This window comes from Pleurodeles waltl, chromosome 5, assembly GCF_031143425.1.
Source record: "Pleurodeles waltl isolate 20211129_DDA chromosome 5, aPleWal1.hap1.20221129, whole genome shotgun sequence".
NCBI classification, from domain to species: Eukaryota; Metazoa; Chordata; class Amphibia; order Caudata; family Salamandridae; genus Pleurodeles; species Pleurodeles waltl.
In genome coordinates, this window is record NC_090444.1 from 187798595 (window position 1) to 187815959 (window position 17365).

A 17365-nucleotide genomic window follows, 5' to 3' on the forward strand; every position below is an offset into this window, starting at 1 on the left:
GGACACCTGATTGTGTGCTGTCCAGTAGTTGGTAATGTTCTAGTTGTCTAGAGAGTTGTTTGTTGATCGCCTTCGCAATTACTTTGGCAGGGAAAGATACTAGTGAGAGGGTCAGTAGTTGCTGAGTGTGCCAGTGGTTTCTTCAGGAGAGAATTGACATCTGAATGCTTCCAGTTGACTGGGAAGGTTGTACATTTAATGGATGTGAACATGATGGATGTGAGCATAGAGCTGATCGTGGATCCTCCTAAGTTGTAGATTTGGTGAGGGCATGGATTTGTGGGGGCTCATGGGTAGGTGGATTTCATGATTGGGCAGTGTTCTCGCTAATGAGTGGTGTCCGACCAGTTAGGTGATTGTCATTGCTTGAGGTGGCGGATAGTTAGTTGATGATGTCTTTTTGGTTGGGCTGGGGGTTGAAGTTGCTGTAGATTATTGTGATTTTTTTGCTGCATGGAGTGATGGTGTTGGTTGCGGCTGTGGGGTTGGAGAATTCTTGGACGATGTTGAAAAGCTTCTTGCAGTTGTTGGAACTGGTTTCTATCCTCAGTGCCAGGGCTTTTTTTCTTGTTTCTCTGATTTGGTGGTTGTGACTTCTGAGCGCAGCCTTGTGAGTGTTTCTGGTGGTGGTGTCAAGGCAGGTTCTGCATTTCCTTTCCAGTCATTTGCAATAATGTTTAGACTTTCTCAAATCGTTGGTGTACCAACTGGCTTGCTTATTGGTTCTCCACTTTTTGGTATGTTTGAGGGGTGGGTGGGCAGGCTTCAGTGCAGTATGATATCCATGCACCGAAAGTTATGTTGTTGTGTAAATTGTAGGTGGGGATTGGTTGGCTGGTCCACAGAATGTTAGTCCAGGGTGCTTCGATTATTTTATTCCAGCTTGGTGGTGCTTGGTGTATTCATAGTATTGGCTGGTGGTATGCTGATGAGGAAGTGAATGCTGGAGTGTTCTGTCCATGGGAGCGGGGTGATATGGCTGAATTTGATCTTGTCATTGGAGGTGAATATGGGGGGCAGGGTGTGTCATGCTTCGAGCATTAGGCCCTGGATGAGCTGAGCTAATCCGATGTTGTCGAGGAGTTTGAGCACAGCTGCAGAGTTTGGGTCCATTGGGTCTTTGAGGTGAAAATGTAAGTTGCCGATGAGAAAGAAGTCATTTGAGCTGATGGCGAGAGTGCCACGAAGTCTGTGATGAGGTTGTAGAAAGTGGTGCATAATTTGGGTGGGAGATTTGTATGCAAGGGGTCCTCTAATAGTGATTTTTCTGTTTGTTTGGAGTTCATGTGTTCCATGAATCGTGTATTGTTGTCTCCAGATGAGGTGCAGTGAATCGTGTCCTTGTGGATGATAGCGAGACCGCCTCCTGGCTTGTGGGGTCTGTCTTGGCGTGCTATCTTCTTGCCCGTCGGGATGACTGTGTTGATGATGGGTGGCAACATTGGGTTGAGTCAGGCTTCAGTGAGGAAGAGGATGTCTGAGGCACGTGTTTTTCGATGAGGTCCCAGATCTCAATGAGTTTTTGCTATGTGTTGAGAAGCATGCAAGCAAATTGGTGGGAGTGTAGTGCGTCTTAAGGCCTGGGTGGGGGTGGTGTGCTTAGGTACGTTGTCAGAGATGAAATGACAGTGTGAGAAGGTGAAGGCTCCTAGTGTTGTGAAAGGTGCGAAGGGGAAGCAGCAGTAGTGGTGGCTAGGGTTGAGCAAGTTGAGGTCTTTGGTGGTGTATCTGTAATGGTCAGTCGGACCAGGGTTCGTGGTGCTGTGTGTGGTCTAGGCGTGGACGGGTGCAGACAGACTTGCCTTTGGCACTAATTCGTCTCGCCATTGTGGCGGCCCCACAGCATTCTCTTTGCTTTCTGCATCCTGCTTGTGGGCTATGAAAGGTGGCACATTGGGCTCTGCAGTGGGATCTGAAGTTTAAGTGGGCTCAGCACCAAGGGACCTGTCAGACTCCATCCATGTGTCAAAGAAGGCTGCAAAAAGGCTGAAATGGTGGCTGCTCGATTACAAGTGGACGGGCAGCAGACCCTCTTCCTACCTCTCCTAAAGCTAACAGATGCATCATTGCTAAGCTGGTGAGTTCATCTCAGAGAGGTGGAGATTAGGAGATTCTGTTCTCTGACAGAGGCTCGACTCCACATCAACTTGTTGGAGTTGCCTGCGATTTGCTTGGAACTAAAATCATTCTTTCCAACCATCAAAGGAGAATGGGTGCAGATTCTGACCGACAACACATCAGCCATGTGGTATTTCGTCAAACAAGGCGGCATGGTCTTATGGTTTGCATCTCTGGAAGTGACTGAATGCTCAGGACATTTCTATGATTTCACAGTACCTGGGGGTAACCTTAAATACCAGGGCAGACAAACTCAGCCACTGTTGCCTAGAGTGTCACAAATGGCACAGGGCATCTTCCTGGATTGGGGAGCCCCATTCCTCAATCTATTCGCCACTGCAGAGAATGTGCAATGTCCACACTCATGTGCTTTGCAAATCCTTTCTATGAGACACCTTCCACCAGCATTGGGTGTCTGGATTCCTGTGTCCGTTTCCGCCCCTCCTTATCCTTCCCATAGTGCTGAAAAAGATCAGAAAAGACCAGGCTCAGGTCACCCTAGTGTCTAGGGACCAAACAAGGAGAGCGGTACCTGGAAATTGAGTCCCCCAACGAGCTTGCACAACCTACAGGTTCATGCATGGAGACTGAGCAGTGACAGTTGACAGCCTTTGGCCTTCCTCCCAAGGTGATTGGTGTTATCTTGGCAGCCAGACATCCGTGTACCAAATCTATTTATTCAGGGCGCTGGGAGAAGTTTGTTGTCTGGTGTTCCTCCCAACACAACCTAGGCCTAAATGCACAGGTATCAGAAGTTCTCTTATTTTGTTTGTCCTTAGCCCAGCAAAGCCTTGTTGTGGTAACAGTTCAAGGTTGCCTTTCAGCCTTCTTACATTTACCCAATCAGTCATTCCTCTTCTAGTCATGTGTTGTGATGCATTTTCTCAAGGGGCTCGTTCACATGCTTCTATCAACACTTTTGTCTCGCCACAGTGGGAACTTGATTTGGTATTCGCTTACTTAATATGCACGCCCTTTGAACAGATGCACAGTTGTCCTCTTCGCCTGCTTATCATCAAAACAGCATTTTTCTTCACTGTAATATAGGTCAGATGGGTGACTAAACTCCAGGCATTCTCAGTAGTTCCACCATACATATCCTTCTTTCCGGGTAAATTGGTCCTCTGGACAAAAGTGGCACTCCTGCCTAAAGTAGTCATGTCTTTCCATTGCCTTGACCCAAAGAGGATGCTTATCTTCTCTGTGGACCAAACCACGGAGTACTGACAAGACGACTAACTTTTCATCAGTTTCTGTGGGGCTAAGAAAGGCAAAGCAGAGCAAAAGAGGACCATTTACAGATGGATTTTGTTAGGTGTTAAGACCTGCTGTGGGCTAACCAAGAAGCAACCCCCAAAAGGCTTGGATACTCATTTTACCAGAGTGAAGGCTGCTACCACTGTACTGTCATGCAGTGTGCCATTTCTGGATATTTGCAGGCTGCCACGTGTGCGACACTTCACATGTTCACAAAACATTACTGCTTGGATAACATGGCCCAACAGGATGGGCACTTCACCCAGTCTGTCCTACAGTATTTCCTGGTTTGCCCTGTTCCACAGAAGGTGAACTGCTTTGATTTCTATTTACAAGCTGAGTAAGCTGCGGTTAGAAGTTTCTATCAGAAGACCAAGTTACTTATCTTTGTTAACCCCTTTTCTGGTAGAAGCTCTGTCTAACCGCATATTTCTCACCGACCACCCTCCTCCTCATTCTGTGCAATGCGCTCATATAGTCCATTAACAAGATACAAATCTGAAAGTCTGCATACTGCCATATTCTGATTTCTTTGGCTCTGCATCCATGGGCGTGTATGAAGATCAGAAGGAAACTGACATCAGCACAGAGGGGATGCAGATATACTGGCTCCAATGTCCTGTCAGGGGCGGGGGCAGACCCGACACACAGCCTTACAACACCACCTATCATTGTGCATGGGAATTGCTATACAAGTTTCCGCATCCAGTCTGGCGCATGCTCATATGCACAAAGTAATGAATCTGTGGTTAAAGTCTCTACCAGAAAAGCCAATACTGAGTTTAAGTAAGTTGCACTACTCACTTATCGGGTTCATACTAACAAAAAGTCAGCACCATCCTTGACTATATCTTGATGACTATTCTCAATGTTGGGGTTTTGTCTTTTTTGCGGGAACAGGGATGGCTGTCTGCATAAACAATTTTATTGAAGCCTTCAGGAGCTAGAACAGTACCCATTGTGGGCCTCAATCACCTGTTCTACATAGCCTCAAAGCCAAACTTTGGCTACATTCTAAAGTGTTGCCCATCATTTCCTACTGCAACCTCTGCTAATATTATCTTGAAACGTCCACCAGCAAACCCATATCACAGCAGACCAGGTCTTGTTCTCTTTAAAATAATGAAGAAATGCTCCTTAGAGGAAATGGCATCTCACCACCATAACTCTCTGTTATTTTGCAGTATTTTGAATCCCTATCAAGATGTAGTGCCATGCTAGGTGGGCTCCTGTTGAAAAGCCACAGTTGCACATAGAGTGCTGAACTGATATTTGATTTAGACCATTTTGACTTCTTCCGTTCAGATCAGAAGGAAAAGGGCAAGCTCCTTGACATTATAATCTATAGGGGCCATGAGCATGTCATTTTAAGGAATCTCAGCCTTGGGTAATACAGTGTGATAGCTAATTACTGTGAGATATCCAGTTCAAGGGGTTCTAATTATCTGTGAGGTGCCATGTGACAATTTGCCACATCACCACCTTAATAACAGCAATTATCTCCTATAGGTCTATGGCAAACATTTATGGCTTTTCATTATTCCAAAGGCATGCCTACCGGCTTTGTTAAGGTAATCACAGAAAATTAGAAAAGGCTTAAAACCTTTAATACTTCCTATCACAAAACATAAACTAATTGGCTTTAACATGTCATGAGCAACATTCAGATTATGCAATGCATTCAACCAAACTTACGGTCTTTGTCAAAATATGATATCTCATTTTAGTGAACTTGACAACACATTTACTTTGTTCTCCTGTGCCTTTTTTGACAAAAAGAGAGGCCAACGGTTCTGGTGCTTCCAACCTCAGACCCTGGTGGCTGGTTTCTTGTGGGTGTCCTGCCTTTCCTGGGCTCTTGCTTTCTGCTTCTAGAAGATGTAGTGTACTGGGGATGTGTGCCTCTGTCTTTTGCAAGCACACACTGTGAAGTATTCAAATCTTTTTGTTTCCTTGTCTTTGGGTGCTTTTTGGGTGGGCCCAAAACTCCTGCAGCTGCCCAGATAATTTATCCAGTGGCATATAATTCTTACAATGTGTATGTCTCTGTTTCTCCAGAGATCACCCACGCTCACACTCTAAGTTGATGGTGTGGCAGGCTTATGGAGTTGAGTGCGTCATGCTAGTTCCCCCATCCTGTTCTACACACTTTCTTGTGTGTTCTGCTCTTGTATCATGCCTACTTGGATCTCTGAAATTACAAGGAGAAGCATTGAGCACAAGCAGCGTTGTTGGTGCCCTGGGGTACACCCACCACAGGGCCATGGTCCCAAAATCCAGTGCCTCCTCTGGGGAAGGAAAAATGATTTCTTTAGTCCGGGTGCCTTTTCTATTGTTCTGTTACCACAAAAAGTAAAGAATTTCAGTTTACTGTTTAAATATTTCTCCTAATTCAAAGAAGGCACCAGGTATGAAAAAAGGACACTCAGACCCACTCTTCATTTCACTTTCTGGACCTGCAGAAGGACTGTCTGCTGCTGTGAACTGGTGGGTACTTAAATACTGCTTTGCTGCACCAAGAAGGAATGCTCTACTGCAGTGGTTCCCAACCTTTTGATTACTGTGGACCCCCACTTTAACATTAATGGAACCCAGGGACCCCCCACTGAATCATCATAAAAATCCGGGGACCCCTGCCTAGGTCATTTCTGGAATCTGGGGATCTAATTTAGCAATATTTTTTAATTTTCTAGGCTCTCGCGGACCCCCTGAGAAGGCTTCGCGGACCCCCAGGGGTCCCCGGACCACAGGTTGGGAACCACTGCTCTACTGCCTGTAGCCTATTCTTGCACCCGAGAGGTGTGCGCTGCTGCTTGAGCCCTGCACTTCACCTTAAACCCAGGATTTCCAGAGTGACTCCAATGGCTAGTTGGCTGGCCTCGTGATCAGAGCCTCAGGGAAAGAAAAGGCTCCAACCATCTTGAAACCACACCTGGATCCAGCTTGAGGGAGCCCTTACCCAGCAGGTGCCGCCTCTCCATTCCTGGACCCTTGAAAGGGGTGCTAAAGGTGCCCAGGTAGCCCATATTTAAAACTTGGGACTTAAAATCTTTTTTGCAAAAAAGTTATCTGAAACCGAAAGAAGACCAGGACCAACCTGCTCGTCTAACCACTCAAGGTGCATCACCGGTCAGCCTGACTGAGCGGCAGCTCCTGCTATGTTCTTCTCCGCAGCAGCAAAATCATGTTAAGCAGCTCCTTTCAGAAGGGGTATATAGCTTTGTGGAGCCCTTGTAGGTACAGCTTGCGGCTTCGTCCCGCTGGAGATCTTCAACTTGCAAAAAAAGAGAATTAGTCCGAAAGAAGGATTCTTTACCTCAACTTTGACTAACAGCTCCCCGATGACAACATCTCCTCAGATGCTTTTCCCCACTGAACTTTTCCTTTTCTGACATTTTCTACTGAAATTCCTATAAAGAAGAAAGTTGGCAGAGACCAAGTACATTCTACTTCTTGTATCTGACCTGTACTCCATCGCAGTCAGTCATATTTTCAACTTTGCCCTGGTCTCTTATGACTAAATATCTGCTGTTGGCACTTTGATCTTTTAGGCGCTAGATTTCGCATGAAGCTTTAAAAATTCACAGCGCCAGTTCTACTAATTGGATTTTTGTCATTTTGGTGTCAAATAGTATATTACAATTTACACCATTTTTCTGAATTGGTGTGGAATTTTTCTTCTGTTGTGTTTTCACTCTATTGCTGTTTGTGTGCTGCATAAATACTTTACATATTGCCTTTACGTTAAGTATGACTGCTTTTGTGTCATGCTGCCAGAATTTTAAGCACAGAGTAATTTAGGGAGTTCAGTAGTTTAACACTGAAAGTGATTGTGGCTTTTGCTTCAGCTGGTTTTCATCCTCCCTCAACCAACAACTCAATTTCTCACAAGTATTGACAGCCTTAATATCTTGAAGGTAAGTATATCACTGAAGTATAGATTTACTCTTTCTAACTCCTAAGTTATGTACATGTGTGTAATTTGTGAAGTAAGAATAGGAAGCCTGAACATGTTTATGAATACTTAACTTCACAAGATTGCAGGAGTACAAGTTCTGGATATGTTGATAAAAAATATGTCCTAATATAACATACGTTATTCATAGACATTTTTGATGCATGAAATTATTCACGGTTTAGTTTGTGATAAGGGTTCTGTTTTCAAGATGGACCCACAGAGCCAGGCAGCCACATTTCAAATTTGTCCAAAAAAGTTTAAGAAGATTTGAAGCCTGTCTCAACATCTTCCCAACATGGTTCAGATGTTGTACTGCCTTATTAAATGAACACTGAAACTGAAGGAATTAGACCTCTCGCAATGAGTAAAAAAATGTACGTTTTCTCTGTCATAAAAAGACAAAAACAGATTGAAAATTGGATGATACCTAAAAATTCTCTGATTTATTGTGAAAGTGTAAAAGCTAGAGGAGACTGTGCCTGTGCAATTTCCTTCATCATACGCTGGAGAGAAACAAATGCAGTAGATTTGCCAATGGATTTAGCACTTCCTCCACACTTTATAAGGGTTTTCACTATTAGCCAACTGATATCAGGCCTTAGTGTCTTGCAACCCAACACTGGTCAGTGTTCTGCGGGCAGCCCATGTGATCTTGAACAGAGCTTGCTTGGTTTTGCTGGTAGGTGAGTGCACTAACAATTAATGTAGCTCACCTTTTTTATTAAACATTTTACATGGGCATTTAATCGTGAGCAGAGTCCAATTCAATATGGCGTTTTACATCCTGGGGCGAGGAAGAATCCCTTCTGTCTCTGTTCCCCAAGTCAAGAAGCAGATGTAATCAAAGTGCATTTGTAACGAGGTAATCTAGAAAACTGCATCCATACTTAAACATAGTCATCCTTACTTTGTGTTACCACAAACTGTGAGATTTAACCTTTCAATCTTTAGAAGCCTGAAGCGTTGGTTTTTCGGATTGCATTTTAAACATAGATTGCATTGTATAGCCATGATCTGCCTACCGAGATACTTACCTCCTCTTGAGACCTAATGCATATGGTGGTTAAAGGCATGGCTGTTGCTCTTGGAGTAGTTATCACTTTGGTTCTGACCCTTCCCTTCATCTTTTGCCTTTAAACTTTGACCAAGTCAACTCTTGTTATGAAGCTGGGCCTGCAATAGCCAAATCTATATGGTGATATCCAAAATCTTTGTAGGTGACTGTCGACAATCTTTAAGAGTAATTTCTAACCAGTTTCCTCCCGAATCCCACATCATCATTTTCCCCTCTGACTGACCAAACAGGAACAGAAAGGTTCTGATTTTCCCTTGTCCACCTGGACGCAAGATCAATACTAGGCATAGGAAGAAATATATTGAAATCCCCAACAAAATCAGTTTTGCTCCCTAATCTGTCAAGGCCCTTAAAAAAACTAAACCGAGTGTGAGATGATATCCCAGTATCATTAGTCACTATCTATCCTCATCTCACCGAGATCAGGTACAGTCACTTTCCACCCAAATTGAAGGCAAATATTTTTCAGTGGTGTAGTGTTCTTTTTTCGGAATGTTATGGGTTCCATCTAATTACTGTTTGGGTTCCCCTGCCATCTCCAAGCCACAAGATTATTTACTCTGCATTTGGTAAAAAATAGAAAGGCTGTTTTTAAGAACGCATTTTGTTAGAAATGGGGTCTCTGGTTGGCAGTCAGTTTGCACTCTGTCCAAGCAGGGACAATCTTAAACCATCATCTTAAATGAGGCGGTGTCTACGGATGGAGATTGACACTATTTGTCTTTTTTATGAAAGTACCCATTGGAACATGTACACAAAGAATTGGGGAACACACTGAGGTCATTTTTGCTTTTCAAAATACTCTAGGGTAAGTAGTCTTGGGGTTTGACATCAATTAGTATTTGCAGGATAGACTACAAGCCCCCTTCAGAAGTTATTCCTTCCACTTTACTCACGTTGTCATGAAGTACAGGTAGGGAATGTAGGCTAAATTGTTCTGTTAAAACATCTTACAAAAAAACATACATATTTAAAAAAAAAAAAAAAAAAACATTTCTTCCACTCTGCCCACTAGTGGAAAGGAAGGATCAAAGAGGACAACACCACATGGGTTGACAATTTAAAGCAAAGTAATAATGTAATTTTGGATGGCGAGAGTTAGAAGTGGTTGGCAGATTGGCGGTGTAGGTGGTCCGAGCAGTCTGTTGGGAGCTTTTTCTAGCCTTTGAATATTATATTAGTCCCAGGGAGGGTGACTAGTGAATTAGTCATAAAGGACAGATATTATGGATGAGGAAGATGCAATGCAATGAGGTATTGGTTTTTCCAGGCTCTAACTTTGTCAAATTCAGTATTTTTAGTGTGCAGTGATCGTTTGTAATCCCCAGGTTTAATGTTGTTTAATGGAAATATACTTTGCCAGCCTAGTGGATGGCACAAACGTGCTGCAGTCTGCAAACAACATTTAACTTTTCTATGCCATTGATGTATTTTCCTGAACTGTATACTATGGCCTTACTAGGAGGTTAAATATGCCAATTGTGGATTAACCAGTTTGAGCCTGGCATAGGAACGGAGCACATATACACATGGACCTGAATAGCAGTGCCCCAGTGTGCAGAGTTCAAAAGCCAACAATACCAGGAGGTAGAAAATGAGGGTGATCATTCAAAAAGTGGGATTTTCTCACTGTTTTTCTTCCTAAAAGCACAGGCAGCAGCACACTCAGTTTAGGGAGCACATACAGGGATCTCCAGTCTGACATGGTTACCATTTAGCTGAGGTTATTCTGAGGTATAGACTGATTACGTGTGACATAAAGTTATCAAGATTTTTCTGCAGAGCAGCTGGCTGTGGGTCACAGGAATATCAAGACTAAAGCAGGAAGGTTCACTGTATGGGACCTAAAGGGTTTTACACCAACACATCTACTCCTTTGTCATGTGGCAAGGAATTTATGCACCACAACATAGATTTTGGAATTCCACAGAATTTTGGATAAAGATAGCCTTCAGATCTTGTTAGTGAGTCATTTCGGTAGAAGGCACACACTAGGTCCTTTCTGCATGTTCTGCAATATGCCACCTTATATACCTTGTAGAATCAGTTGTAAGACAAGTACATACTTTCGTGGAGGTGCTGCATTATTGTGACTTCATTAGACAGACATAGCTTCCATGGTCATGAGAGTTGAATGCTTTTCTTTCTAAAATATGCCTTTTTTTTTTTTTTGTAAAGAGACATGGATTCGGGGAGCTCCTTTTGGTGTTTTAAACAGTATTAGTACTAATGTACCAATGAATATAGTGCAAGTCAAGTAGAATAGAATTATTTTTTGGATGAATCTCATTGGGGATAACATGGAGTTTTCCAATTAAACCTCCCAACCTCATTTGGAAAAGAGGAGCAAAGGATGCGGAGAAGTTGAAGCACTGGTTAAAGTTGCCCACCTAGACATGCCTTCTAACAACATGCAGGTGAAATGGCAAAGGTCACCTATATAAGCAATGCATATTGAGGAAAGTAACTTTTGCAATGTCTAGATGCTTTCAGTTAGGCATGTAACTTTCCATAACAGCCTTTATCTTAGTGATGAGCGGACCTCCACCCTTCTCTTATGGGGTGAGACATATTTAATGTATTGAAAGTTTGGGAAGCTTGGACCATAGTAGCCGGCCATCCTGTCAGACACCTGAGAGCCCCAGAAAAGCATAATATTTGAAATTTGGTATATGTTGAATCTAATATGACTAGGTGGACCACTCATATCTATTGTAGGGCCTACAGTGAAGAAGTAATGTGTTCACATCTCTTAGCACGGCCAAATAAATAGGCTGTAACATTTTTAAAGGTTGGAGTTGGTTTTAAAGGAAGTCAGACACTGATCTATAAAGTGGTGATGTGAAAAAAGAAACTTGATGTGGTAAAATTAGATAACGTAAAACCTAATTAGGACATTCTGCATGCAATTACTTCTGATGCTGACGGCTCCAATATACAGGAAATAAAGGAGATGTAGTATGTTTGACTGGTGCATTGAAGTTACTTAGAGCACTTGCTTTAGAAGGACAGTTGGAAAATGGGGACCTCAGTGTCTTTTCCGCAACTTTGTTGAGAATTTTGACACATCTCTATCTGGATTACAAACTGGCTTGATTTCATTTGAAGAGGTAATGCTAAGACCCCACTGATTTTTTTTTTCAACGTACATGGGATTATTGCTTCTCCCTTTAGGCCATCATGGATGTTTGAAAGTCAAAAGGATGAGATTGTCAACAGGACTAAACGCTGCTAACTTATCATCCAGGGACTTTGTCATCATTTAGCATTCAGTGGTAGGACAGACATGACCCAGCAATGATTGACTTATTTGCATTTATCAAGGTCAAGCTTGATAGGTATTCACAAAATCTTTCATGTTGTGTGTTAAGAGTCTGAATACAAAAAAAAGTATTTAAATCATACATAGGTTCACTTTGTTGAATTGGTCCAATTATGACATTTTCTCAATGGTGGTCTAGGCACTTTTTTTTTATGTCTGGCCCAGAGACAGTTTTCATTTTTCCACTAATCTCATGTTTTTGAAGAAGTTATAATGAAAATGCATACGGCTATATAGGCCCTCACACTCGTGGTGGTCCAACCGCCACATTACAAACCTGGCAGTCGGACCGCCAGCCCCACCAGGACTTTGGATCCTGGCGGTGATCCTAATCTGCCAGGGCAGTGCTGCCCTGGGAATTATGTCCTTGTTCCCTGCCTGGAGTTTCATGGCGGTGAACTTGTCATGGGCAGTGCAGGGACCCCCCTGGCCAGCACCCTCACAAAGTTCACTATTTGCTTTGCTTTGCAGACAGTGAACTTTGCGAGGGTACTGGTGCAACCTGCAGGAGACAGCATTGCCGCCAGCTCAATTACGAGTCGGAGACAATGCTGTAGCCTGTTTCCCGCTAGGCCAGCTGGTGGAAACTTAGGTTTCTGCTCGCAGACCTAGCAGGAAACCCATAATAGCTCTGACGGGGAGGTCACCGCGTAGGCGGAGGCCACCCTGTCGGGAATTTGGTGGACAGAGTTTTCTGTCTGCCAAACTCATAATGGGGCCCATAGACATATGGAGCGGCTGTGAGTGAGCCCTATTTGCCCATTGTTGTGTTCAAGTGTTATATTTTACTTCCTCCTACCACATCGTACAGCGTGGGGTATTGGTTCAGCTACTTCAAGCACTGGCTCTCTTCACTGTGAATGATGCCATTTTCACTTGTACATGTGAACATCTGCTGATAAGGTAGTTGACTTCAGTATCAGGTTTAGTAGGCCATGCTTTGTTTTCATTAATGTCTTGAGTTTTGCTGTGTGTCCACTTTTACATACATAGGGCCCAATTTAATTCTTGGCAGAGATGGAACTATGTTGCAACTGAGTTCACTCCCCGCAAAAACTATGATATGCCCTCCCAAATTAAATGCAGACAAAGACTACTCCATTTTAGCTATGGTCAAACTCCTCTAACAAGCTGACTGAGTACCGGCTGGCAGACCTTTGGATATATGTCCACCCTTCTAATTGAGATAAATCCACGTATAGCCATTTTTTAATGCCTGTCACTGCCAGGGAAAACCTGGCTGTAAGGGGAATTGAAACATGCTCAATGCCCCCTTCTCCTTGAGAGGAAACTCCCATGGCGAAGGGGGGGCATTTTTTTTTCCATTTTCAAAAAGAAAATACCACTTTGAGATTTTCTTTTTGAAAGAAAAAAAATACCGGGTAAGTTGGGCTTACGGCTTTGTCATGTTGATGGAGCAGTACAGCAAAATTACAATTCATTGGTAGGAAATGCCATGATAGTGGTTCCTGCCAATGCTATACGCTGGGCCGACGAATATTTCTAAAGTTGTCCATTGGCACCTAGGCTTCCTCAACAGAGAAATTACTCCAGCACCCTGGTGGAGGAAGGGCAAACACCAAAGTTTACATCAGGCCCTCAGTTTTTACACACATATGCATGCTACTTTTAAGTGGTAGCATTTTTGCCTTTTATTACTTTCAATGTCTATTGCGTATGTTTTGGGGAAAAGAAAAATTAAAATGAAAAAAATATGAGTTTGCCAAGGACAGAGCTATTGGCTTTGCCATTACTTACTTTATATTCTTAGGGATATGATCAAAATGAGAGAAATAGTGAACAAGTTGATCGTGAATGATTTGTGTTGGTTAACAAGGTATAGCAAGTAGTCCTTGAATGTAATAATGACCTCTAGGCTGTTAATCACAATCCTCAGTGCTTATGTTGAGTCCTGTGTACCAGATGTTTGATGGAGGCTAAAAGTGCCTTCATTTCCTGTAAAGAACATTGGGTATTGGTTACGGCAACCAGATTAAATTAAGCCTGTCATAGGATGCATGTATTTTGTCGTGAGTTAAACTGTTTAGGTTAATCGCGTATTTTTCCTAAATAAACAAGTGTAATTTGTTACCCTTGTAGTAAATAGTATTTAGTGTATGTTTTGCACACATAAAACTTACCCCGGTTTTCCTAAGCCTAAATACATATTTGTGCATTATGTATATTACACGTTTTTAATGTTAGGAAATAAGACATTTATTTTTTTTCATTTTAATTTGTATTTTATTTTGCACTAGCGGTTCTTACAAAGCCAAAGAAAACTATATCCATGAAATAAGTAGCCATAGTATTAACATCACAACACCATTCCACAATTAATATTTCGTGTTAGAGGTATTAAATGAATTCTGAAACAACTGTTGTAGACGTACTGTCTGAAAGATGTATAACTTCAAGTAGACTGCCTAGTAGAGAGAAAAAAGCAGGGGGGGGATCAGTGTACGCGGATAAATAACCAATTTGTAATTCAGTTTTGGAAATCTTTCTTTTCCAGTGTGAAGTTGGCGTTTAGCAGGGCTTACACTCGGTTTTTATGGTTGTAATGTACACGTGATGAAAAGTGAAGATGTTCTCACACTTGTGTGGGTGTTCACCACATTTATATGGTTTTTTTCTTGGCCACTCATCTGGCACACCCTGATGATGTGTAAATTAGGCTAACGCTGTGAGTGTGAGTTATACACAGATGAGTTACGTATGCCGTGTTTTCCAGACTTGCTCCTGTAGTTGCATTTGAAGCATGTGTAACATATTTTTCCACACATAACTCTAATGTAAATCTGGAAAATCGTTTACAAATCCAGCGCATTATTTTCAGTTCTTTGGCTAGATTCAGAGTACAATCTATTTTTTTTTTAGGATTTCTGGGCTGCAAATGTGTCTGTAATTAAAAATATACATGTATCCGAGAGTATGGTGTCACCTGTGTTTAGATATATCTTTTATTAACCAACTGTGTGTTAACGAAGGCTTAATTGAAATGTTTTCTTTTCCACCGCTGTTGCATTCATCTCGGTCAGTTCCATGGTGTACCTGGGTGTGTCCTTTGCATTGTGTGCATTGGACTAATGTAATAGAGTCGCCTTTTCACTACTAGCATTCTTCAGCCATCCTCTTTAAGCAATTGGCTTGAGATTTTGTCATTGACGTCTTGTCTCAGACAGCTGTAGCATGCATCTCTCACTTGATGCAGTTGGCTGCTTCGGTGTATCCTTCCTCCTCCACTTCAGTGCTTACATTCGCATACACCAGGGTTTGCTTTAGAACTAATCTCCCTCTCATGGGGCTTGCTCTGGAGTGCTAGCACAGCGCACATTAGCACATTAAACCCAGACCTATTGACTTTGCCAATGCTGTTTTTCGTAAGTATGAGACTAGACTGTACTTTGCTTGGAATAATATGTGGCATACATTCTCTGTTTTTCTGTGGTGGTCATAATACCTTGGTAGCCTTGGGTTTTTTCCTACCCGCTTTCCTTAGTGTCGGACCTTCCCAGATCACAGCTAACCTTCGCATCAGAAGTGTCTCGAGGCTTTGAAAAATGCCCCGTTCGCAAAGATATTTTGCGTTTTGGAATGTTGCACTTGTTTTTGCTTACACATGCTATTAGTTGAATTTCCTTTGAGCTACAAAGCAATCACTTTGAATAATATATTGGTTCTGTATAAATGTACATTACTACAAATGTGGGTGATGTAAAATACGACATTTCCTACCGCTTTGCTAATGTCAGCTGTCGCCATTGATTTTATGCCATGAATTGTATTATAAAGTGATGACTTTGTCCCCTTATGGCCACTTCGCAGGGATAGAGAGTCACTGAAGTTGGACCAAAGTATGTGGCTTCCAGCCACACACAACGAATCTGACATGTGGGTCATGTGCGCAGTTGATGACTCCTTGTTTATAATATGATGAAGCATATTTCTAATGTGTGTGTTTTCTGGTTTTACAGATTTCAGATTAAACCAGCTACATGGGGTGCCCCCAAGAAACTCGAGAAAAGGTGGCAGCAACTTAAGTTCAATGGTAGGTGTGCCTCTTATGTGTAACAAATGGAGCAAAAACTGTTTCCTCCTTCCTTGCTGGAAGAATTGTACATACTTAATAGTTTTCAAATAATCATATCGAAATATTCAGTCCGTGGCATACCCAGGGTGATATGGGCCATGTGGCAAAGAAGGATAAAGACATGAGTGCTTTGTTGACCACCATACACCATACCATCAGTGAATGTCCATCATACTTTGGGAGCAGTGGGCCACTGAAGCCCTTGTGCAGTGGTGGGCCTTCTGCACCGATGTGCTTTCCCTCTACAAGGGGACATTGTTATCCTGTTCCCATTCAAGAAGCAGAAAACGTAAGCCTTTTCTTTTTCTTTTTGGACAGCAAGTCTTAATGCCATGGGTTCTCTTCTGCCCTTTGCCACCCAGTTGTAACAATTATTATAGTCTGCCCCTTTCTAGCGCCAAGAGAGCGCATGGGTGAGTGTGCTTTTACACATGGTTTGTAGTATAACACAACAGCTTTGCCCTTGCAGCCATTTAGAATAGGTTGGTGGTCACAGTGTTTCTGCAACGTATTGTAGTGTGGGCGTGAAGAAGATATTTTTGGCGATTGAGCAGAATGCACTAGGGAGTTTGCGGATGGCAAATTGGTGTGTGTTGTTTGCAAATGCTTGCTGTTTAGATTCCATAGTATTTCCAGTGATCAGATTGCTGGCAATTGAAGAAGGCGATGAATAGAAATGAATGCTCACGCCAGGATTTCCAGCCCACAGAATCCCTGATCTGTCTTTTTTGCAGGCGCTACATCGCGGTTTTTGAGCTGGCTTTCCATCACGGGCTCGTTCCCATTAAAAGTGATGGAATCAGGTCGCCGGCGCCATTCTGTGCACTGGGCTGCATCCGCCATGTTCTCCTCTGTTCAGGAAAGAATCTTTCTGAAAGCATTCTCGCCTTTCAGCGGAACCGGCTGACCGAACGGGTTCCTTATTCTGGTTTTTGGCTTCAGATTCTGGCCTGCCAGCTAGTTTCTGAGCGCAGGTTCAACGAAAAGAAACGATTATTACACGTCAAAGGCCCCTTCCACTGACAAGTGTTAACATATTACAAGTATTACATCGCTGAAGCCTGCTGTTTATTATTTGTCTTCTGTGGTGTATAATGCATCCCCGTCACGTGGAACCTAATCTCCACTTCCCATTTTAGAAGGAAAGAGGGCGGTTTTCGGTGCGTGTTAGGCATGTATCATCGAGGCCGTGAAGTTAATCTATCAGCAGTAATAGCTCCCATAAAACCCACTAGTGAGGCCGCAGCAAACCTCCAGAATGGGACACAAATCCCAGCCAGGCTCCAGAAACCAGTGAACCAGATCTGCAAATAGGTGATGTGAGGACAAGAAGCCCTCGCTATTGGTCCTCTGATTTATAGGCTGTGGGGCGGAGGTCAGAGGTTATGGATCTGGGAGTGCCTTTTTCGGATAAGAATAGCAGTCATTATAGGTAAGGGACCACTGGTATCAATTATGAAGAGATTACGGATTTTTAAGCAGGCGAGCTCATGAAATATTGTGTATGACAGATTCTTAGGTGTTTAAGGAAGGCCATTTTTA

General features: G+C 42.8%; 1 protein-coding gene across 3 annotated transcripts in view; it reads left to right on the forward strand.

Annotated features, from left to right (window-relative positions):
• Positions 1-17365, forward strand: part of GPATCH2 (G-patch domain containing 2) — a 479275-nt gene that overhangs the window by 94521 nt on the left and 367389 nt on the right. For all 3 annotated transcript variants that reach the window (XM_069233883.1, XM_069233884.1, XM_069233885.1), the window contains exon 5: positions 15708-15781. In XM_069233883.1, coding sequence (XP_069089984.1) covers positions 15708-15781 — 74 coding nt within the window. The remainder of the gene's footprint in view (positions 1-15707; positions 15782-17365) is intronic.